At 51.4% G+C, this 18597-nt stretch overlaps 1 protein-coding gene across 1 annotated transcript; it reads right to left on the bottom strand.

Annotated features, from left to right (window-relative positions):
- Positions 1 to 1634: 1634 nt before the first annotated feature.
- LOC119717056 (C-type lectin domain family 4 member D-like) lies at positions 1635 to 7031 on the bottom strand. Its single transcript, XM_072042944.1, has 6 exons — positions 6874 to 7031; positions 6131 to 6226; positions 4963 to 5055; positions 3084 to 3235; positions 2724 to 2857; positions 1635 to 1993 (listed from the first exon to the last, which is right to left on the bottom strand). The coding sequence occupies exons 1-6, from the start codon at positions 6908 to 6910 to the stop codon at positions 1846 to 1848; spliced, it is 660 nt and encodes a 219-aa protein (XP_071899045.1). The 5' UTR covers positions 6911 to 7031; the 3' UTR covers positions 1635 to 1845.
- Positions 7032 to 18597: the final 11566 nt, after the last annotated feature.

Genomic DNA, 18597 nt, shown 5'->3' with positions numbered 1-18597 from the left:
ATCCTACACCTGGAGGGATCCATACTCTGTATATGTAAGCTTATATTCTCCGCTAACAAGCTTTCACCCTGAGCAGCCAGAGAGGGCACTAGGGTGAGGCTGCTGGTGTTGATTGTGCAAGTGCTTTTCAGCAGTGCTCATCTGTCTGTCTGCATGCTATGCATACTTGTACCTGTATACGTACACGCTGTGTGAATGTTTGCAGCTGTGCCTGTTTGGTGTACACACTCAGCCTCGCTACAGCCTGGACTTAAGGACATGGCAATGCAGCTGCCTTGCATCTGCTGGGCTATGGCATTCGGCAGCTTCTGCCACCACCCACACAACGACTCCCATGGATGGGTTTAGGAAGCCAACTCTCCTGGTCAGCCACCTTTTCTCCAGTACAAATTCTCCCCTGCACTGGGACACAGAGGGACGGCTCACGTTATAGGTAGGACAGAACAACACAGCCAGGAGATGCACATCGGCGCTGCCTGGGGAACTGGCACGGGTTGTTTGGGAGCACCGAGGCAGGTGATGCTTCCCGAGGCAAACAGAGGTGGGGGCATAGGGACCAGGAAACAGAAAGGGGTGGAGAAGGATGGGAGCCACAGGGGCACACGGTCTGCAGCAAGACTCGGGTGGAAGTGAAGGCCATGTGCATTGCACTTCTGGAGGGGCCCTCACGGGCAGCAACCGCCCTGCCTCTCCCTGCCTCTTCTCCAGCATCGTCCAGCCTGGGCAGGTGTGCCCTGACAGGGCCCACTGAGGTGCCAGCCTCCCAGGACGCCCGCTGCATCTGTTGAATCCAGGATTAGCTCTGAGGTGGGAGGGGTGACCAAAGGACCTACTAATTTTGCTGCTGGGGCCATGTCCTCATACCTGGTCAACCATGTGCAGGCTAGACTCCTGGCACACGCTCCTGTTTCTCTCTCAGGTAAGACCTTCAGCATGGCAACATATGAAAACCCCACAGCTGGTTTCCTGTGCCCGGTCTCTCCCAGAGCCCTGGCTGTGTGCGACAGGACCGTTACACACAGGTTATCTCTGAAGCGTTAAGACTCACTGGGTGTATGCAACTTCTACTGCAGTAGTCATCTCTGGCTCTTTGCTGGCACAGCAACATGCTTGGTATGAAGCACGTGCATGTGCAAAATACCTCAGCTTAGAGAGGGAAAGGGAAAGAGAGAGAGGGGGAGTGAGCCCAGAGCCTTTTTTATCGGTGTAATATTGTATTTTCTGCTTTACAGGAAATCAGTATTTGTTCAGCAAAGCCAATGCTGAACAGGACCCTCTATGACCCAGCAAGAAGCAGACACCTCTTCTCAAGGAGACAAAGGGAACAGCAGCTCTGAGCATCCTTCTTGCATTCCTGCATCTTCTTCCTTCTGGAGAGCTCCAGCTCTTTTCGGCCAGCAGCTGCCAGACCCACACAGAGAGAAGAGGATGACTGACAGAAGAGCCCAGGAACTGCTCTGATGACCCCAAACCCTCCTGTGTCAGTCCCATGGAGGCAATGGCATTGAAAGAAAGGTACTGGCCCACTTCCCGTAGAGACATGACCTTCACCTGCCATGCTTGCCTGGAGCTTCCATTGCCAAATCTGTCTTCACCGACCATGGGATGGGATGGTCAGCCTGAGAAAGCACAGGCAGAGTTCTCTAGCATTTATTGTTTCCACATCAGGGGTACTTTGAGAAATAGACATGCACAGGGGATACTGGGTGCAGAGCAACATCACTCCCAGTCTCATCATCCCACCCAGCAGAGGGAAGATAAAGGCTCCAAGGCTCTCCTACCCCCTCCAACACAGCCCTCTGCTGTTCCCAGTTCGCTGCTAATCTCAGGATGAGGATTCCTCCATCATAGAGTTTCTGCTGCATTTTCACAAATCCGATAAGAATGGATTCTGCATGGGACATCATTCCAGTTTCGGAAAATATCTTTATGGTAACTGATTACAACACACAGCTCATTAGGGTCATCACTTGGCTCCCCAGGCCTCCAGAACCTGAGAGAGAGACAGACATGTTACTCCCTGTGTACCCTGCAAGCACATTGCTGGAAGAGGCCACATGTGGAACACAAGGCTTGGAGGGGAGACACTCCAGATGCTGTTTGATGGACAGAAGTCGTACCCTTCCTCGCACTCTGCTAATCCCACTGGCAGCAGTCTTACATGCAAACCTGACTTCTTCCTAGAACCAACACAGCAGGGAGCTGTTCAGTCCTGGTGGGCAGAGCTGCTCACCACAGCTCACCCCAGGCACTTCACAGCCAGCAGGGGATGCGTCTCTTCCAGAAGAAACATCTGCAAGAAAAGCCCTGGTGATCTCTCCAGCATCCCATCGCTTCTGCAGCATGACAGCACTGGCCCAGCATGTGCTTACACCTGCACACCTACAGGTACATGGACCATATGTCTGCACCTGCACATGTGTGTGTTGGGCAGTACGGAGGTCAGGCAAGGCTTGTCCTGTATGAATTCATGTATTTCTCCTCAGGAAATGCAGCTTCTTCTCTGCCTACAGCACCGATGGCCATGTCACAGATAATTTATCGCTAACCACTAACCAGCATGGATGGATCGGTGGGAACCTGGTATCCTACAAAGCCCTTGCCAGCTCCATCATTGTCCTCTCACAGACAGCCATGGCATATCCCTCCCATGCTCATCAGACACCCTCACATCTCTTCCACCCTCTTGCCACACCAAACCCTCTCCGTCATGGGATACTCACGCTGCTGTTTCATTATAGGGAGTCTGGTCTACCCAGCGCCACTGGCCCACCTCCTGTGCCCTCAGACCGATGTATAAATGGATGCTGTGTTGTTGGTATTTCATCTGTCTTCCTATTTCCTTATAGAGGAAATCCTGGAAATCAGGCAGAGTACAACGTCCATGAGGTTCAGGACTGAACAGAGGGAGGTGGCAGGAGTCCCAGTGGGGTGGAGCTGGTGGCAGACTGGAGCCAGTGCTGAGTGCATGCAGCAAGGACATCCCCCCTCCACTGCAGGAGCCAGGAGGGGCTCTGAGACCCCTCCAGGCCTGGCACTCCTGTCTCCAGGCTGCTCTGGCCCTCTCCCAGCCCTGCACTTACCTGCTCTGCTTTTGTATTGATCACCACCAGCTGGGAGTCCATCCCACTGCAGTTCTGCTGGCTCTTATCCCAGGGCATCTGATCATCTGAGAAGTAATAGCAGCTTTCCTGAAAGGGTCTCCAGCCCTCTGGACAGCACTTCCAGCTGTCCTCTGTAGGGGAAGAAGAGCCTGTGTTGGACAAGATGCGCTGTGCCTCTTCTCAGTGAGCTCAGCACAGAACCCCAAGTATCAGGGAAGGGGTTTGAACTGCACATTTCTTTTGGACAGCCATAAATGCTCTCTTTTGTGCTCCACAAACAGCACCATTGACAGCCTGACAGATTACTGTCACGGGGCCCCTGCTTGAGGAGCTTTTTCCCTTGTTCTATCGTGCCCATTCAAGCTCTCACTGGGGAGAGGCACTTTCTGCCTCACCGTTCCTGAGGAAGTGAGATGGGAAGTAGCTGGCAGCACTCCTCTGGGGACACTGACATCAGAAAAGCATTGTCCAAGTGATTAGCTCTCATCTCATACACAGGAACAAACATACACAGTAAACTAGTCTGGCAGCCTCACTGCCAACACTGGTAGTTTCTTACACAAGCCGTGCATGTTTTCCTAGAAATTTGCCATACACGCAGAAAGTCTCATGATGGGTCGAAAAGCATGGGCACATTCTCTAAAGGACGAGGTTATCTTTTTTCAGGTTATATATACCTCTATCTGTAAGCTGTTTCTATCACACATAGAATATAGCTCAATATGGAACATGTCCAACAAACAAGTCCTTCCAGTCTAGTCAACCAACAAAGACACTCTGGTACACTGAGCAGAGCTGAAGATGCTTGCCCTGAATCTCAGACCTCACAGGGACTGTCTTCTTGGGTTCCCCACACAGGAGCTCTCCAGGGGCTCTACGTGCTAATCTATGCAATCAAGGTGTGACTGCCAAACGTTGTAACCAGCTGCTGCTGATATGGGGCCAAAAAATTAAAAGGAACAGGGAAGGGAGGAGAGGCCCAGAAGGCTGTTGTCCAAAGGAAGACCACAGAGGACCCAAAACCCAGTGCTCTGAAAACACTTGGCTATGTGCATCCTGGAGGGGAGCTGATGTTGGCTGATCAGTATGGACACTGCAGAGAAACTGTCATTTTCATCTGCTCAAAAGAGCACTGGAACAGGGTGCCCAAGGAGGTTGTGGAGTCAACTTCTCTGGAGATGTCCAAGACACGTCTGGGGCCTGCCTGGGCAACCTACTCTAAGGAACCTGTTTTGGCAGAGGGGTTGGACCTGATGGTCTCTCTAGGTTCTTCCCAACCCCTACAATTCTGTGATTCTGTGAAATGAAAAGCTGCTCATTTCACACAGTTTAAATCTAATCAGGGTCGAAGCAGTTGTCTCAGATTCCCTTCTTGGCACCAAATGGAGAGAGTGAAGAGTCCAGGGAGTGGAAGAAGTAGAAAAGGAAATGTTAATTTACGTGTGTTCTTCTATATTAGATCAACTCAAAGTTCTCCATTAAATTTGTAGAATCAGAAACCGTGGCACTGGAGATAAGAGGCTTGAGCCATCCCTTACAAAAAGATGAAGTGCTTTTGGCTAGATTCGTGAACTGGACTGGAGCTGAGGGGCTATATGTGGGCAGAGAATGGGACGAGTGATCAGAAGGTAGAACTGGAGCAACCCACCCTCTTCCACTGGCCCAGGACATGTTTTCAGAGCATCCTACGTCAGACTGTAAAACACAGCATTTTCTTTCCTCATGTCTCCATCTTCCTTCCCTAGGGCAATCCAGCTCTGGCTGACAATCCCATTCCCAAACTCAAAGGCTGACTTACACCAGAATAAATCTGAGGGACGTGCTCAGTGTCACTCCCAAGGCTCTTAGCATCACTCACTTTGGCTTGCAGGTCCACTGGTGATGCAGTGCCACTCTGAAGCATTCTGGGGCAGAGTCTTGTACTGGCCACAGATCCTGTGAAAGAGAACAACTGGGAAGAGAGGAAAGAGAAGGAAGGCGCTACTGTCATCCTTTCATCCTCACTCATGGGCAAGCTGTCCTGCCCTCCACCTTCTGGCTGAGAGCTCCCTCAGAGACTCGGTTACACCAACAAGCTCTGAAAATTGTATCCTGGAGGAAAAGAGCAGACAGCTTTCCCCACTACGGGACACTCCCTCCCTTGGGCAAACACTGATCAGATGAACCTCCCTCACCTCAGCTGGCTGAGACTCATTTTCCCAGCCGACAAAGCCCAGCTAAGACACCCTTCAAGGATGGGATCAGGAAAAGGTCAAAGAAGTTGTGAGACCATCCCAGTAAAGGTGGAATATCAATATGCATTCCCTCTTAATCTGCCTGTGATCTGCAGCTTTAGAGCACCCTTTGCACGCATACCAAGAAGGGGAAGAACTGCTGAGTGCTGAGGCCTCACCCAAGGGAGCTGAACACCACAGGAGAGTTATCGCAGAGCAGTAACGATACTCCAGGTATCTACACTACACGCAACATATTTCCCTTCTGTTTGTTCCAGGCGCTGTGGGTGGGATGCAGCTGGAGCATTTTGGAGGATTTACGCCTCACTCTGCTCAACCGTGGGCAGCCCTGGTAGCAGGATGTCCAGGGAGATCATGCTGGCTCCTCGGCTGCAACAGGGTCACGAGGAGCTCTGAGGGACACCACAAATGCGGCCAGGAGAACTGAGAGCCAACAGCCAGCCCTCGGGGAACCTGCTCAGATGTCGTCTGGCACTAAGGAGACTTCTCGGCCCTGTTGCAGTGGGAGGGCAGGAACTGATGGGTTTCACCCAGGACTGGCTGGATTCGGCAGCTGGGAAGTGAGAGGAGCTGTGGGAAGGCCCTGCCAGGACACTACCTGCTAACTGTGCAAGGGACGCGACTCCCCAGCTAAGAGGCAGCGTGGGAAAGGGGCAGCAGAACAGGCTGTTTGGGTGCAGGGCAGTCGCCTGCTGGCAAAGAGGCTGGGGTTTTCTTTGTCCACCTGACACCAGGCAACTCCAGGCCCCGTTCCCTTCCTCCCCGGGGAAGTAAAGGGACCCTGGCACCCACCGAGGCCGACGGTCATAAGGGCAGTTTTGACGGCAAGGGCAGAAATGAGCAAGACCCAGGGGCTCAGGCGGGAACAGCTGCTCCCTTCTGCTGGGGCTGAAAAACACAAGGCAAGAGTGGAAATCCCCGGCCCAGAGTCGGGGGGCAGGATAATCCAAGGGGCTGCGTGCCCTGACAGCCTGCTGATAACCCTGTCCCAAGGCCTGGCAGGTCCCACAGGCGCTGTAACCAGCTTGTGCTGTCTGTCACTGGCAGTGGGTCACACCTGCAGCGTAGGGCAACACGGGGACTGCCCTCTTGCTTCATGTCACAAGCCATGCCTGCGCTCTTCCCAAGCTGCACTACTTTTCTTCTTCTGTCACGCCTCTTTTCTCCCCTGCAAACCTTCCTGGTTGCCCTCCCTTACCCCGTCTTTCACTGAATGCTCTTTCTCTACCTCCCTCCTCCTCACCTCTCTCTGGAGCTTCTTTCTCTCAGCGACCCAATTCTTAGTTGGGCTCTGTCCCCCAGCCTGTTTTACACAACAGCGAGTGGTCACTTACTCAAAGGACTGACAGTCCAGCTCGGTGTCTGTGGCGGCAGACACCCTGAAGAGATGGTTTCTACCCTGAGAATGGGCACTGGGTCTTTCTGCTGGTACACAGCCAGCCACGGTACCATGCCCTTTATATAACCCAGCCCCGTATTTTCCCCCACCTTCTCCTTCTCCTAGAGGAGGACAGAAAGGAAGGCTTTATGGTTACCTGCAGTCCTAGGACTGACTCTCTCTTGCTGGTTCATAATTGCTGCCACAGCATCACTTCTCCACCAAGAGTCTGTCCATGTCACCAGTATGGCCACAAGCACAGCCCTCCTGCAGGAGGAGGAGCTAGAGCAGCTCCCTCAGTGCCGGGCAGTCTGCACGGACTTGAATCTGATGTGCAGACAGAGCCATAGCTGGGGTATTCCCCACAGCACATGGAGATGACAAATTTTCATCGTTTCCTTGTCAGGAAGTTGCACAAGAGGCTTGTTGCAAAAAAGAAACTCACAGAGGCAAAGGAGAACAGATGAAGAACTAAACCACTGCCCTCAAACCATCTCCTTCTGCACATTTTCAAGCAGCTTCACAAGACACATTAGTGGTGTTTTTATCCTTCCCTGGTGAGAGAGAACGTGTGTGCAAATGCCTGTGCTTTTGGTATTTGCTAGCAAAGGGATAAATAATAATAAACACACTCACAAGGGCACGTGACTTGCTGATATGGAGCCGGAGATCTGAAGGGATCACCAGATCATGTCAGCAGCCCTGCCTGTGACAGATCAAGAAACTTTACTCTGTCACCACTACGTGAGGCACACATGGTGCTTGTAGCACTGCTCGGGGTGACTTGATTGAAAACTCTGAAGGATGTAAGCATCCCTAAGGATATCCCGAAGGAAAAAGAAGCCCTGCTGGGCCTCTCTGCGCTCTGAACTGAGTGCTGTGGGCATGCAGACACTGCTCTTCCACACCCCATCAGTTAGCTTTCTCCCTGTGAAGAGGTAGGCAAGTATGCAGGTGCTGAGGAAGACATGGGAGAGCTAACAACATGAGCATCAAAGGCTCAGAAGGGCAGGGCACACAGCTGGTGGTAAATGAGGACAAACCTAAACCGTGTGTAGAAATGTGCACAAAAGGCTCAGACCATGCCAACAGTGCTGTTGCATTGGAAAGACGGTCCATAAACGTGCTTGCTGGTATTGTCCTAGAAGGAATTAACTACTAGAAGGTACTTGCTACTGGGTTCACAGCACAGTGAGAGATTCTAAAACGAAATTTTAGAACAAAGATTGGTAACACAGATGAATTGTACCAGTCACGCCCCAAAATGAGAATGTGTATTGTTTGGTTTTGCTCTGTAATATGCCTGACTCTGTGGTTGAGCTGAGGGTGGCTGATCAGGAAGGAAAATGCAGAGCGTAGGGAACTGTTACAGGGAAAATCTGCTCATATTGCACAGCTTAAATCTAATCGGTCTTGATGCAGTACATTAATGACACGTAGTGAACTGGCCACCCACGATCCCTATATTCGGGATCATTATCAGGAATCATATTATCAGGAATAGTATCAGGAATATTTGGTATGGGAGGCAAGGTGGTAGGGGTCTACTACAGGTCTCCAGATCAGGAGGAGGAAGTCGATGAGGCCTTCTACGAGCAGCTGCTAGTAGCCTCACGATCACGAGCGCTGGTCCTCATGGGGGACTTCAATTACCCAGACATCTGCTGGGTAAGCCACTCGGCCAGGCACGAGCAGTCCAAACAGTTCCTACAATGCATTGAGGACAATTTTCTGATGCAGGTGGTGGAGGAGCCGACGAGGCGGGGGGTGCTCCTGGACCTCGTTCTTACTAACAGGGATGGCCTTGTTAGGGATGTGAAGGTTGGGGGCAGCAACCATGAGATGGTGGAGTTCCAGATGGGACTAGGCAAAGGAAGTAAGGCTAAAAGCAGGATTGCCACCCTGGACTTCTGAAGAGCCAAATTCAACCTCTTCTGCAACCTGCTTGGGAGTATCTCATGGGATAGGTTGCTAGAAAGCAAGGGTGCTTGTGAGAGCTGGGCTACATTTAAGCAGCACTTCTTCCATGCTCAGGGTCTGTGCATCCCAAGGAATAGGAAGTCGGGGAAGGGGGGCAGGAAACCCACATGGATAAGCAAGGAGCTCATCAATGAGATCAAAAGGAAGAGGAGGGTCTATGAAATGTGGAAAAAGGGCCTGTCCTCTTGGGAGGAGTATAGATGTGTCGTCAGGGCCTGCAGGGACGCGACGAGGAAGGCTAAGGCCCACCTAGAGATGAGGCTTGCAAAAGAGATAAAGGATAATAAGAAGGGTTTTTTCAAGTATTTAAACAGCAAGAGGAAGACTAGGGATAATGTGGGTCCCTTGCTGAATGAGGGGAGTGTCCTTGTCACGGGGGACGCTGAGAAGGCAGAGATACTGAATGCTTTCTTTGCTTCAGTCTTTGCTTCAAGGACACTCCCCTGGGACTCCTTGCCCCTGACAATAGGACAAATGGTCTGGGAAATGGAGGGCTCCCCCCAGTGGATGTGGGAGTGGTTTGGGAGCATCTGAGTGGGCTCAATGCACACAAATCCATGGGTTCCGATGGGATGCATCTGCATGTGCTAAGGGAGCTGGCAGATGTGATCGCCGAACCGCTCTCTATCATCTTGGAAAGGTCCTGGAGAACGGGTGAGGTGCCTGAAGACTGGAGGATAGCCAATGCCACTCCGGTCTTCAAGAAGGGCAGGAAGAAGGATCCGGGAAACTACAGGCCAGTCAGTCTCACCTCTGTCCCTGGAAATGTGTTGGAACAGCTTGTTCTGGATGCCATCTCCAAGCCATTGGAAGAGAAGAATGTTATGAGGAGTAGTCAGCATGGATTCACCAAGGGGAAGTCGTGCTCGACCAACCTCATTGCCTTCTATGATGGCATCACCAGCTGGGTAGATGCGGGGAGAGCGGTGAATGTCATCCAACGTGACTTTAGCAAGACTTTCGATACTGTCTCCCATGACATCCTACTAGCAAAGCTGAGGAAGTGTGGGATGGATGAGTGGACGGCAAGGTGGGTTGAGAACTGGCTGACTGGCCAAGCTCAGAGGGTGGTGATTGGTAGCACAGAGTCTGGCTGGAGGCCTGTGACTAGCGGTGTTCCCCAGGGGTCAGTGCTGGGTCCGGTCTCGTTCAAATCTTCATCGACGACCTTGATGAGGGAATACTGTCTGCCCTCAGCAAGTACACTGATGACACAAAGCTGGGAGGAGTGGCTGACGCCAGAAGGCTGTGCTGCCATTCAGTGAGACCTGAACCAGCTGGAGAGATGGGCAAGAAGAAACCAAATGAAGTTTAACAAGAGCAAGTGTAGAGTCCTGCACCTGGGAAGGAACAACCCGAAGTATCAGTACAGGCTGGGGGACAACCTGCTGGAGAGGAGCTCTGAGGAGAAGGACCTGGGGGTCCTGGTGGATGACAGGTTGACCATGAGCCAGCACTGTGCCCTGGTGGCCAAGAAGGCCAATGGGATCCTGCCGTGCATTAAAAGGAGCGTGGCCAGCAGGTCAAGGGAGGTGATCCTCCCCCTCTACTCTGCCCTGGTCAGGCCTCACCTGGAGTACTGTGTCCAGTTCTGGGCTCCCCAGAACAGAAAAGACAGGGATCTCCTGGAAAGAGTCCAGCAGAGGGCCACAAAGATGATACGGGGCCTGGAGCATCTTCCCTATGAGGAAAGGCTGAGAAACCTGGGTCTGTTCAGCCTGGAGAAGAGAAGACTGAGAGGGGATCTCCTCAGTGTATATAAATATCTGAGGGGTGGGGGACAGAAGGATGTAGCCAACCTCTTCTCAGTGGTTTGTGGGGATAGGACAAGGGGCAATGGCTGCAAGTTAGAGCACAGGAAGTTCCGCATTGACATATGAAAGAACTTCTTCAGGGTGAGGGTGACGGAGCACTGGAACAGGCTGCCTAAGGGAGGTTGTGCGAGTTAGGCGCGGTGCATACTTGCTAGGTACGCAGGTGGCCATGGGGCCTGGAGTCGATGATGTGGTGAGTACTTTAAAATCCTTGGCCAAGGAAGTAGGAATAACTTTACGAAAGAAGGACATACAGTCCCTCTTGTTTTGGGTGACACGCCGGAATCTGGTGGGGTCTCCTGTCCATTGCCTGAGACAGGCTACTTTAGAAGCAGTGGGACGGGATTTATGTGACAGCGCTTGCATCGGGAACAGAGAGGCGCAGACTTTATTACCGACATATGGGTCGGTGCGAGCGGTTTTGGAAAAGGTAGCCAACAAGACATGCCTGTGGGCTAGTGTGCACCGCATGCTTTTGTCCGATGGGGACAGTGAGAATAAGCAGGCTCCTATGGAGCTGCCGATAAAAAACAACCTAGGAGAAGGAGGAGGCTCGATCGGGGGATGACAATAATGTGGAGCAGGAGAAAGAAGAGGGTGGGAAACCTTTTGTGGCCCCCCTGCAAGTTCGGTTGGATCGTGAAAGAATAGCAACACCTAGTGCTCCTCTGGCGGAAGGGAGCACCGTACATACTTCATCGGACGGGTCCTTTTGGGGGGTAAATAAGAAGGGCTCCCTTATTCTGTTCCCTGCTGGGGGTCCTGAAGGGGCAGGGGTGGCATCCGGGCACGTGCCAGCATTTTCGGGCTCCCTCCGGCCGCCGCTGTATGCAGCCCCCCCTGTGTTTGACCCTGGAGAGCGGGCGGGGGGTAGAGTGCGGGTGGAGATTTTTTCAGAGAAGCCCCTACCATCGTCCATGCATTGTGTTCCCGTTCCGTCGGGTGCTGCGCCCCAAGAGAGAGAACGAGTGGATAATGAGAGTTCAACAGATGAGGAGTCTCGGGATCCTAGACAGGCTACCCCGCGGCAGCCGATGCACATCCGCGAGGAGGTGCAAAAGGCAAGAGAAAAATGGACTATTAGTGCACGAGAATGTCTTCTCTCAGGTTGTGAAATAATGCCAAGTCCTGTGCGGATAGGGTGCTGTCCTGTTTTCGCAGGGTCTCAAGGACATCAGTGGCAGCCGGTAGATTGTAAGATGCTGCTACAGTTAAAAAAGGCTGTAGAGGAGGGGGGATTCTCTAGCCCACAGACACAGGTTTTGTTGGATGCGGTGGTCTTGCAAGGGCCCTTGATATTTGATTGGCGGCAGGTTGCCCGAGCCTGCCTGACGGCAGCGCAGGTACCCATGTTTGACTGCTAGAAGAAGAAGGTGAAGTGTTAATGGCGCGTGCCTGGGCGAATCCCCAGGATCCTTTACATGGTATGCCTGGGGAAGCATTGTTGGAACAGGGTGATTACTGCTGCTGATTTGGGCCGTAGAGCATTAAAGCGGATGAATGCTGTAGTCAGCCCGACTCCCAGTTATCTCCATATTCAGCAAAAACCTGAGGAACACTTTGGGCGCTTTGCAGATAGAGTGCAGGCAGCTGTGGTGAGCAGTAATTTACCACCGGAAGCGCAAGATGTTGTTTTGAGAGAAGGCTTAAGAATGGGAGCTCTACCTGAGTTCAAGGCTGCTCTTGCAGCACTTCCAGCTTCTGCAAGCGCGGGCAAGCTGATTGCTGCACGGATGTGCATTTGGCAAGGCTCAGGAGATGCAGCCTCTTGCTGCTGCTCTCAGTGAGCAGATGGTTGGGGTCACATCCACCCTCCAGGCGTTTGCTCTCCAGATTCATCCTGGAGGCTGTTTTCGTTGCAGACAGCGTGGTCACGTAGCTCGTGATTGTTCCAAAAAAAGGGAACCTGTGATAGAAAACAGCCGTGTCCATTGTTGGGTGTGTGGGCGACCTGGCCACCGCGCTCGTGAGTGTTCACAATGAAAAGGGGAGGTAAAAGAGGAAAAGAGGGGGGGGCTGTCGGGAAACGCCAACGCCGGGATGAAAAGGGACCTGCCATCTCGGCCGCAAGCATGGGTCACAACCCCCATCGAGCAGGGGTGGACAAGTCCGCCGTCCAGTCTCGGGCCAGAAAACGATTGGTAAATACAGAAGCTTGGCTTGCAGGTGCACGGGCGGTGGAGCAAGGAGTGGAGATTCCCGTGCAGCTGCGGACTGCCACAGCTGAGCCCAATGTATTCCCTCTGGTAACCGAAAGTGATGATGGACTCTCTAGCGCGAATTATCCCCTGATACAAGTTAGCTTTGACATGGGTTCTCGGCCAACTTTGCCTGCCCGAGTAGCTATTCAAGGTGTGAAGGATCCATTTCCACCGGTAGCCACTATAACCTTTTTAGTGGACTCTGGTGCAGATGTCACCTCCATTTCCGCCGCACACTGGCCTCAACAATGGCCGCTAGATCCGCTGCCCCGAGCAGTCAGTGGGGTGGGTGGTTTGGTGGAAGGCCATCGCAGCCATCATCCAGTATTGATTCGCTGGGGTGACGCTGGTGTCCGGCGGGAGGTGGGGCCCCTCAGACCCTACGTTCTAGCCATTCCTATATCTCTGTTAGGTCGTGATGCATTAGTGTTAGCAGGAGCTCGCTTGCATATTGAACCTTCACAGCAGGTTTTATACAAGGGGCCACTGGGGAGCCGTGCCCCTGTTGGCATTTAACATGGTGGTCGGATGACCCCATATGGGTTGCCCAGTGGCCCATCACAAAAGAAAAGCTTATCGCTCTGCATGAACTCATCAAACAAGAAGTGCAACAAGGACATCTCATTCCGTCAACTAGCCCTTGGAACTCCCCTGTATTTGTAATTAAGAAAAAATCTGGGAAATGGCGCTTTTTACATGATTTACGTGCGGTTAACGCCTCGATGGAGGACATGGGGCCCTTACAGCCCGGGTTGCCGTTACCTACTATGATCCCTAGAGATTGGCAATGTATGATTATAGATTTAAAGGATTGTTTTTTCAGCATACCTTTGCATCCCGATGACACCAAGCGTTTTGCTCTAACCATTCCATCGTTGAACAATATGCAGCCAGCAGCCCAGTATGAATGGGTTGTCCTCCCTCAAGGTATGAAGAATTCCCCTAAAATTTGTCAGATGTATGTGGCCAAAGCCCTCAAGACAGTTCGTCAGCAGCACCCCACTATCTTGGTAGTCCATTATATGGATGACCTGCTGCTTGCTGCCCCCATACTGCCTTCAGGTCTGTATGATCAAATAGAGGCCGCTCTATTGAGATTTGGTCTGACCATCGGGAAAGATAAAACTCAGCTAGTGGCTCCATACAAATATCTGGGGACTCAGCTTACAGAACGCCTTGTGCGGCCTTAAAAATTGTTGGTCACAGAGAATTCGGTTACTAACTTGCATCAGTTACAAGTGTTGGTTGGCGCCCTGCAGTGGCTCCGTCAATTTGTTCCACTGCCCCCTGACGAGATGCAATTATTTACTGATCAGTTACGGGGCGACACTGACCTGACAGCCCCGCGCCAGCTGTCTTCCCAACATCAGCACATATTAGAGCGCTTTATGCAACGCCTCCAAAAGCAAGGCTTATGGCGTTGCAATGCCACGCGGCCCTTACTTGCACACATCCTTCTGCAGGTACAGGGAGCTGTTATTATTCTACATCAGGGCCAGCTGCAGCGCCCACTGCTTTTTGGCTATGTGTCTGTGCCCCGCGTTGCGTTTCCACAATGGGATGAACTCCTTGCCCTCGCTATAGAGTGGGCTCGAACGAAGGTACGTGCAATAGATGGCAGTGAACCGCGCCTGTTGTCGGTGGAACTACGGCCGAATGCCCTGGCGTCTCTTTTACAACAATCTATGCAGTTGCAGACTGCCCTAGCAGCTTACCCTTATGCTTTGCAGGCATATCCAAAGTCGCCTTATGCGAATCTATTTTCCGTACTTGATGTAATTCCTGCTTTGCCGATCTTTCCAGAGCCATTGCAGGCTCGAACTGTTTTCACTGATGCAGCTGGCTCCACTCACAAGTTTGCTGTGGTGTGGTGGACTGGCTCGGAATGGGAAGGCCAAGTGCGCTGCAACACTTCTGTTTCTTTACAGCGTCTTGAAATGCTTGCTATTTGTCTCGTGCTCTCTCTTTTTCCCACAGAGCCTTTGAATATTGTAACAGATAGCCAATACTGTTTTTGCTCTGCCACCCTCTGCCGTTCCTGCATTGCACCACGGACTGAAACCACAGTCCTCCTGTATAATGCTCTTTCTCAGCGCAGCCAGCCTGGTTTTGTAATGCATGTCAACAGCCATACCCAGTTACCTGGTTTCATTACGGCGGGTAACGTGGCAGCAGACTTGGCATGCTACCCCGCTCTTGTCGATACCCGCGTAGCTGCTGCCCAGTCGCACTGCCAATTTCACCAATCGGCTTTGTCGTTGCATCGTCTATATAAAATTCTGCTAGCTGACGCACGGTCTATAATAGCAGCATGTCCAGCCTGTAGTCGCCCTGCTCCTCTGCTGTCTGGGGTAAATCCGAGAGGACTGCGCCCCAACGAGCTGTGGAAGATGGACATTACAGAATATGCGCCTTTCGGACGTTTCCGGTCTCTCCACGTCGCGGTGGATACCTGTAGTGGTATGATGTGGGCTACTGCTCTCACAGCACAGAAAGCTCGAGAGTGCATTCGTGCCCTGCGCATTGCAGTTGCGGTCATGGGCATCCCGCACACTCTAAAAACAGATAATGGTCCAGGCTACACTAGTGGCTCTTTGGCCAATGGTGTTGTACCTGGGGCATCACTCATACCTTGGGTATTCCGTATAATTCTACTGGGCAAGCCATTATTGAGCGTACTCATCTGGCTTTGAAAGCTCGCCTCGATGCCCTTAAAGAGGGGGGAATGGAGGCAACTGGCTATGGAGATTCCTGTCCGCACGCTTTGTTATTAAAGGCCCTTTTTAGTTTAAATCATTTGGAAGGTCGATCCGCAGACCATGCTATGACAGAATGCATACCTTTAGGGGTTGTTCAGGTATGCCTGGGCGGTGGGCCATGCAATCAGGCTGTGGTACCCCTGTTAGTTATGGGTCGGGGTTACGCCTGTGTACAACTACCATCGGGGGTTCGATGGGTTCCAGCCCGATGGGTACGTCCATTCCCTGAGCAGGTGGATTCAAAGGAACAGCCGTTCCCTGAGCAGGTGGACTCAAAGGAACAGGAAATGAGTAAGTAACTTTCTTCCCTTTACAGCGACTCCTGCTTGTCCTCGCCTTATGCCCTGCAGTGTACGGGGGCTACTGGCAGGAGTATGCTGTGGGCTACTGGACCGCTCCGCTGTTCCCAACGCCATACGCTTACAACCTACGGTCTGCTGAGCCAGTACTCAACGGGACACTTCGTGGGTTGTTCCCGCCTGTTACTTGCCGGGGAAGGAAGCTAACTACAATCCGTATCAATGCCACTGTGCAGGCAGGTATCAATCTGACACATGAAACACTCTTGTCATAGGACAGCACCACACATGCGACAGAGGACGGAAAAGAAACCGTTCTGCCAATGGCCCAATTGTGCGGCTCCGTTGACATTTGGGACAATGGGACAATAGCGGATGTGACCGTTCTGCCATGGACAGTTAAGACCACGGTGCGCAATCAGTCGGTGGCCTGGTTGTGGGTGGGGCCACCGGGCCAAGCTCCTGCACCGGTGGACTTTTTCCCTGGGGATGCTTGGACTGCAAATAGCCGTGCGATGGCCCTTTATCAATCGGTCCGCATCGCTCATGTTTCGAACTCTGCTCATTGGCGTTTACCTAACCCCTATTGGTTGCTCTGTTCTCAGGAACGTGCTTGGAAGGTGACTCCAGCTAACACGACACTTGGTTTGTGCTCTATGGGCACGTGCAATTGTGGCCACATCGCACTACTCGCAGCCCACGAGCAACCCGAGGAGTCTGTAAAATTCCGGTGTTGTTAAAAATGAGAGATAAAAGGTCTGTTCAGTGCACACAGCAAGCAAGGAGCAATCAAGAGGAAAATTTAATGATAGGGTTAATTAGAGATTTCACAAAAATGCAGAATGTGAGTCAAGTGACCGCTTGTTTACCTATACCTAAATCCGCAGGTGATCCTATACCCTGGGGTAGAATCACATCACCGATACCCCAGATTGAGAAAAACAAAACAATCCAATGTGAATCGGAAACGGTCATAGAGACAGAAGTGCTGGAAGGGTTTTATAGAGAGTGTCAGATTCGCCTTTATTCTGGGTGTCAAAAGGAAAGAAATTACATATTTACGGACCTAGACAATGAGGATGGACGACTAGGGATGTGTGAGTATGATGCACCACGCACACGACAAAAGGAAAAGGTTATATGGAAGTGTAAAGAAGGTAATGAGATAGGAGGATTAGAGGGTTGGGAGTCAGCATGGGCATTAAATATACTGCAGAAATACCAATATGGGGGGAATACTCCTTGGTGTTTGCAGTGGGTAGGAAGGACGAATAATGACCAGAGTTTACTATATGAGACGGCTCAGAGGGAAACTAGTAGTCGGGAGAGGGTAAAGGCAGTCCCGTGGTGGAATTGTACACAAATATTCAATTGTGACACTGCTTTAGAAACAATATCTCTGCTCCCAGTTAAAATAGCCTTAGCCACCGGATGTGCATGCAGAGGTCTACAAGTTAACATGAGTATCACCAATCGGAATATAGCCAGCCAGACTGGCAGGGAAAAGACCTCAGTGAATTGTAAATCCTCGACTATATGAAGCATGGGACATTTTGTGTGGGCCGCCAGTGATGGAAATTGGACGACCCATTTAAATTTGGATGGCCCAGTAAAAGAAATAACTTTAGGATTGCCCACCCTTTCCCCGCTTTGGAAAAAATCTCCTCTCATAGAGAGAAGGACAAAAAGAGAAGTAAGTGAAGAAGACGATGAGTGGCAGGAACCGTCCACTGGGATAAAAATAGGATGGGTGGTAGAATCGTTTGCCCGGATAGCCTCCTACCACAATAGGGAGCTGATATACAATTTGATGGGGCAAGTACATAGACTGGCCAACATGACCAAAAGGGGGTTTAAGGAATTAAACATACAGTTACAAGCCACAACAAGAATGACCCTGCAGAATAGATTGGCCCTGGATATGCTTCTGTTAAAGGAACAGTGCGTCTGTGGATACCTTAAAGATAAGGTTGACCATTGTTGTATACACATTCCGAATGTAACTGCCGATGTAGAATGTGACATATCCCAAATAGCCCAGGTAGAAGACAAAATAAAACTCTCGAGGCAACTCTCGAGGGGTTAGGCTTTCAGCTAGAAGGATGGCTTAAATCACTCTTACAAACAATATTGCTACTGGTAACAGTATTCATTGGGATAGGGCTAGTATATGCATGTACTAAAGCAAAAATAGCTAGAAGCAGTATAATGAATCACAGCATGCTGACCATTCTCAACAAAAATCATGAAGGGTTCCCATTGTCACCGCTTGCTCCTGGGACGGATACTCGTCCCTAAGTAATTAGGATTAAATCACGCTTAGCGTAACGGGTTAAAGGAGGTACGTTACTGCATAAAGAGGGGGGAGGTGTGGGATTATTCTGGGTTGTGCCTGCGTGCATGAAAGGAGGGGTCTGGGGTGCCTGCGAGCACAGTGGGAGGGGTCCTGGGTTCCTGGGTGGGACGCTTTGACACTAAATAAGATAATGTCACGCAGTAATAAATTGGCTTACGGCACAGAACACTGGTCGTTGTGTCAGTTTGTCCCAGGGCTTTCGGTCGGGATATCCTACACCTGGAGGGATCCATACTGCATATATGTAAGCGTATATTCTCCGCTAACAAGCTTTCACCCTGAGCAGCCAGAGAGGGCAGTAGGGTGAGGCTGCTGGTGTTGATTGTGCAAGTGCTTTTCAGCAGTGCTCATCTGTCTGTCTGCATGCTATGCATACTTGTACCTGTATACGTACACGCTGTGTGAATGTGTGCAGCTGTGCCTGTTTGGTGTACACACTCAGCCTCGCTACAGCCTGGACCTAAGGACATGG

The sequence above is a fragment of the Anas platyrhynchos genome, chromosome 1 (assembly GCF_047663525.1).
Source record: "Anas platyrhynchos isolate ZD024472 breed Pekin duck chromosome 1, IASCAAS_PekinDuck_T2T, whole genome shotgun sequence".
Taxonomy (NCBI): domain Eukaryota; kingdom Metazoa; phylum Chordata; class Aves; order Anseriformes; family Anatidae; genus Anas; species Anas platyrhynchos.
Note: the sequence above shows the minus strand (reverse complement) of the source record. Positions and strands in the feature narration are given on the sequence as shown.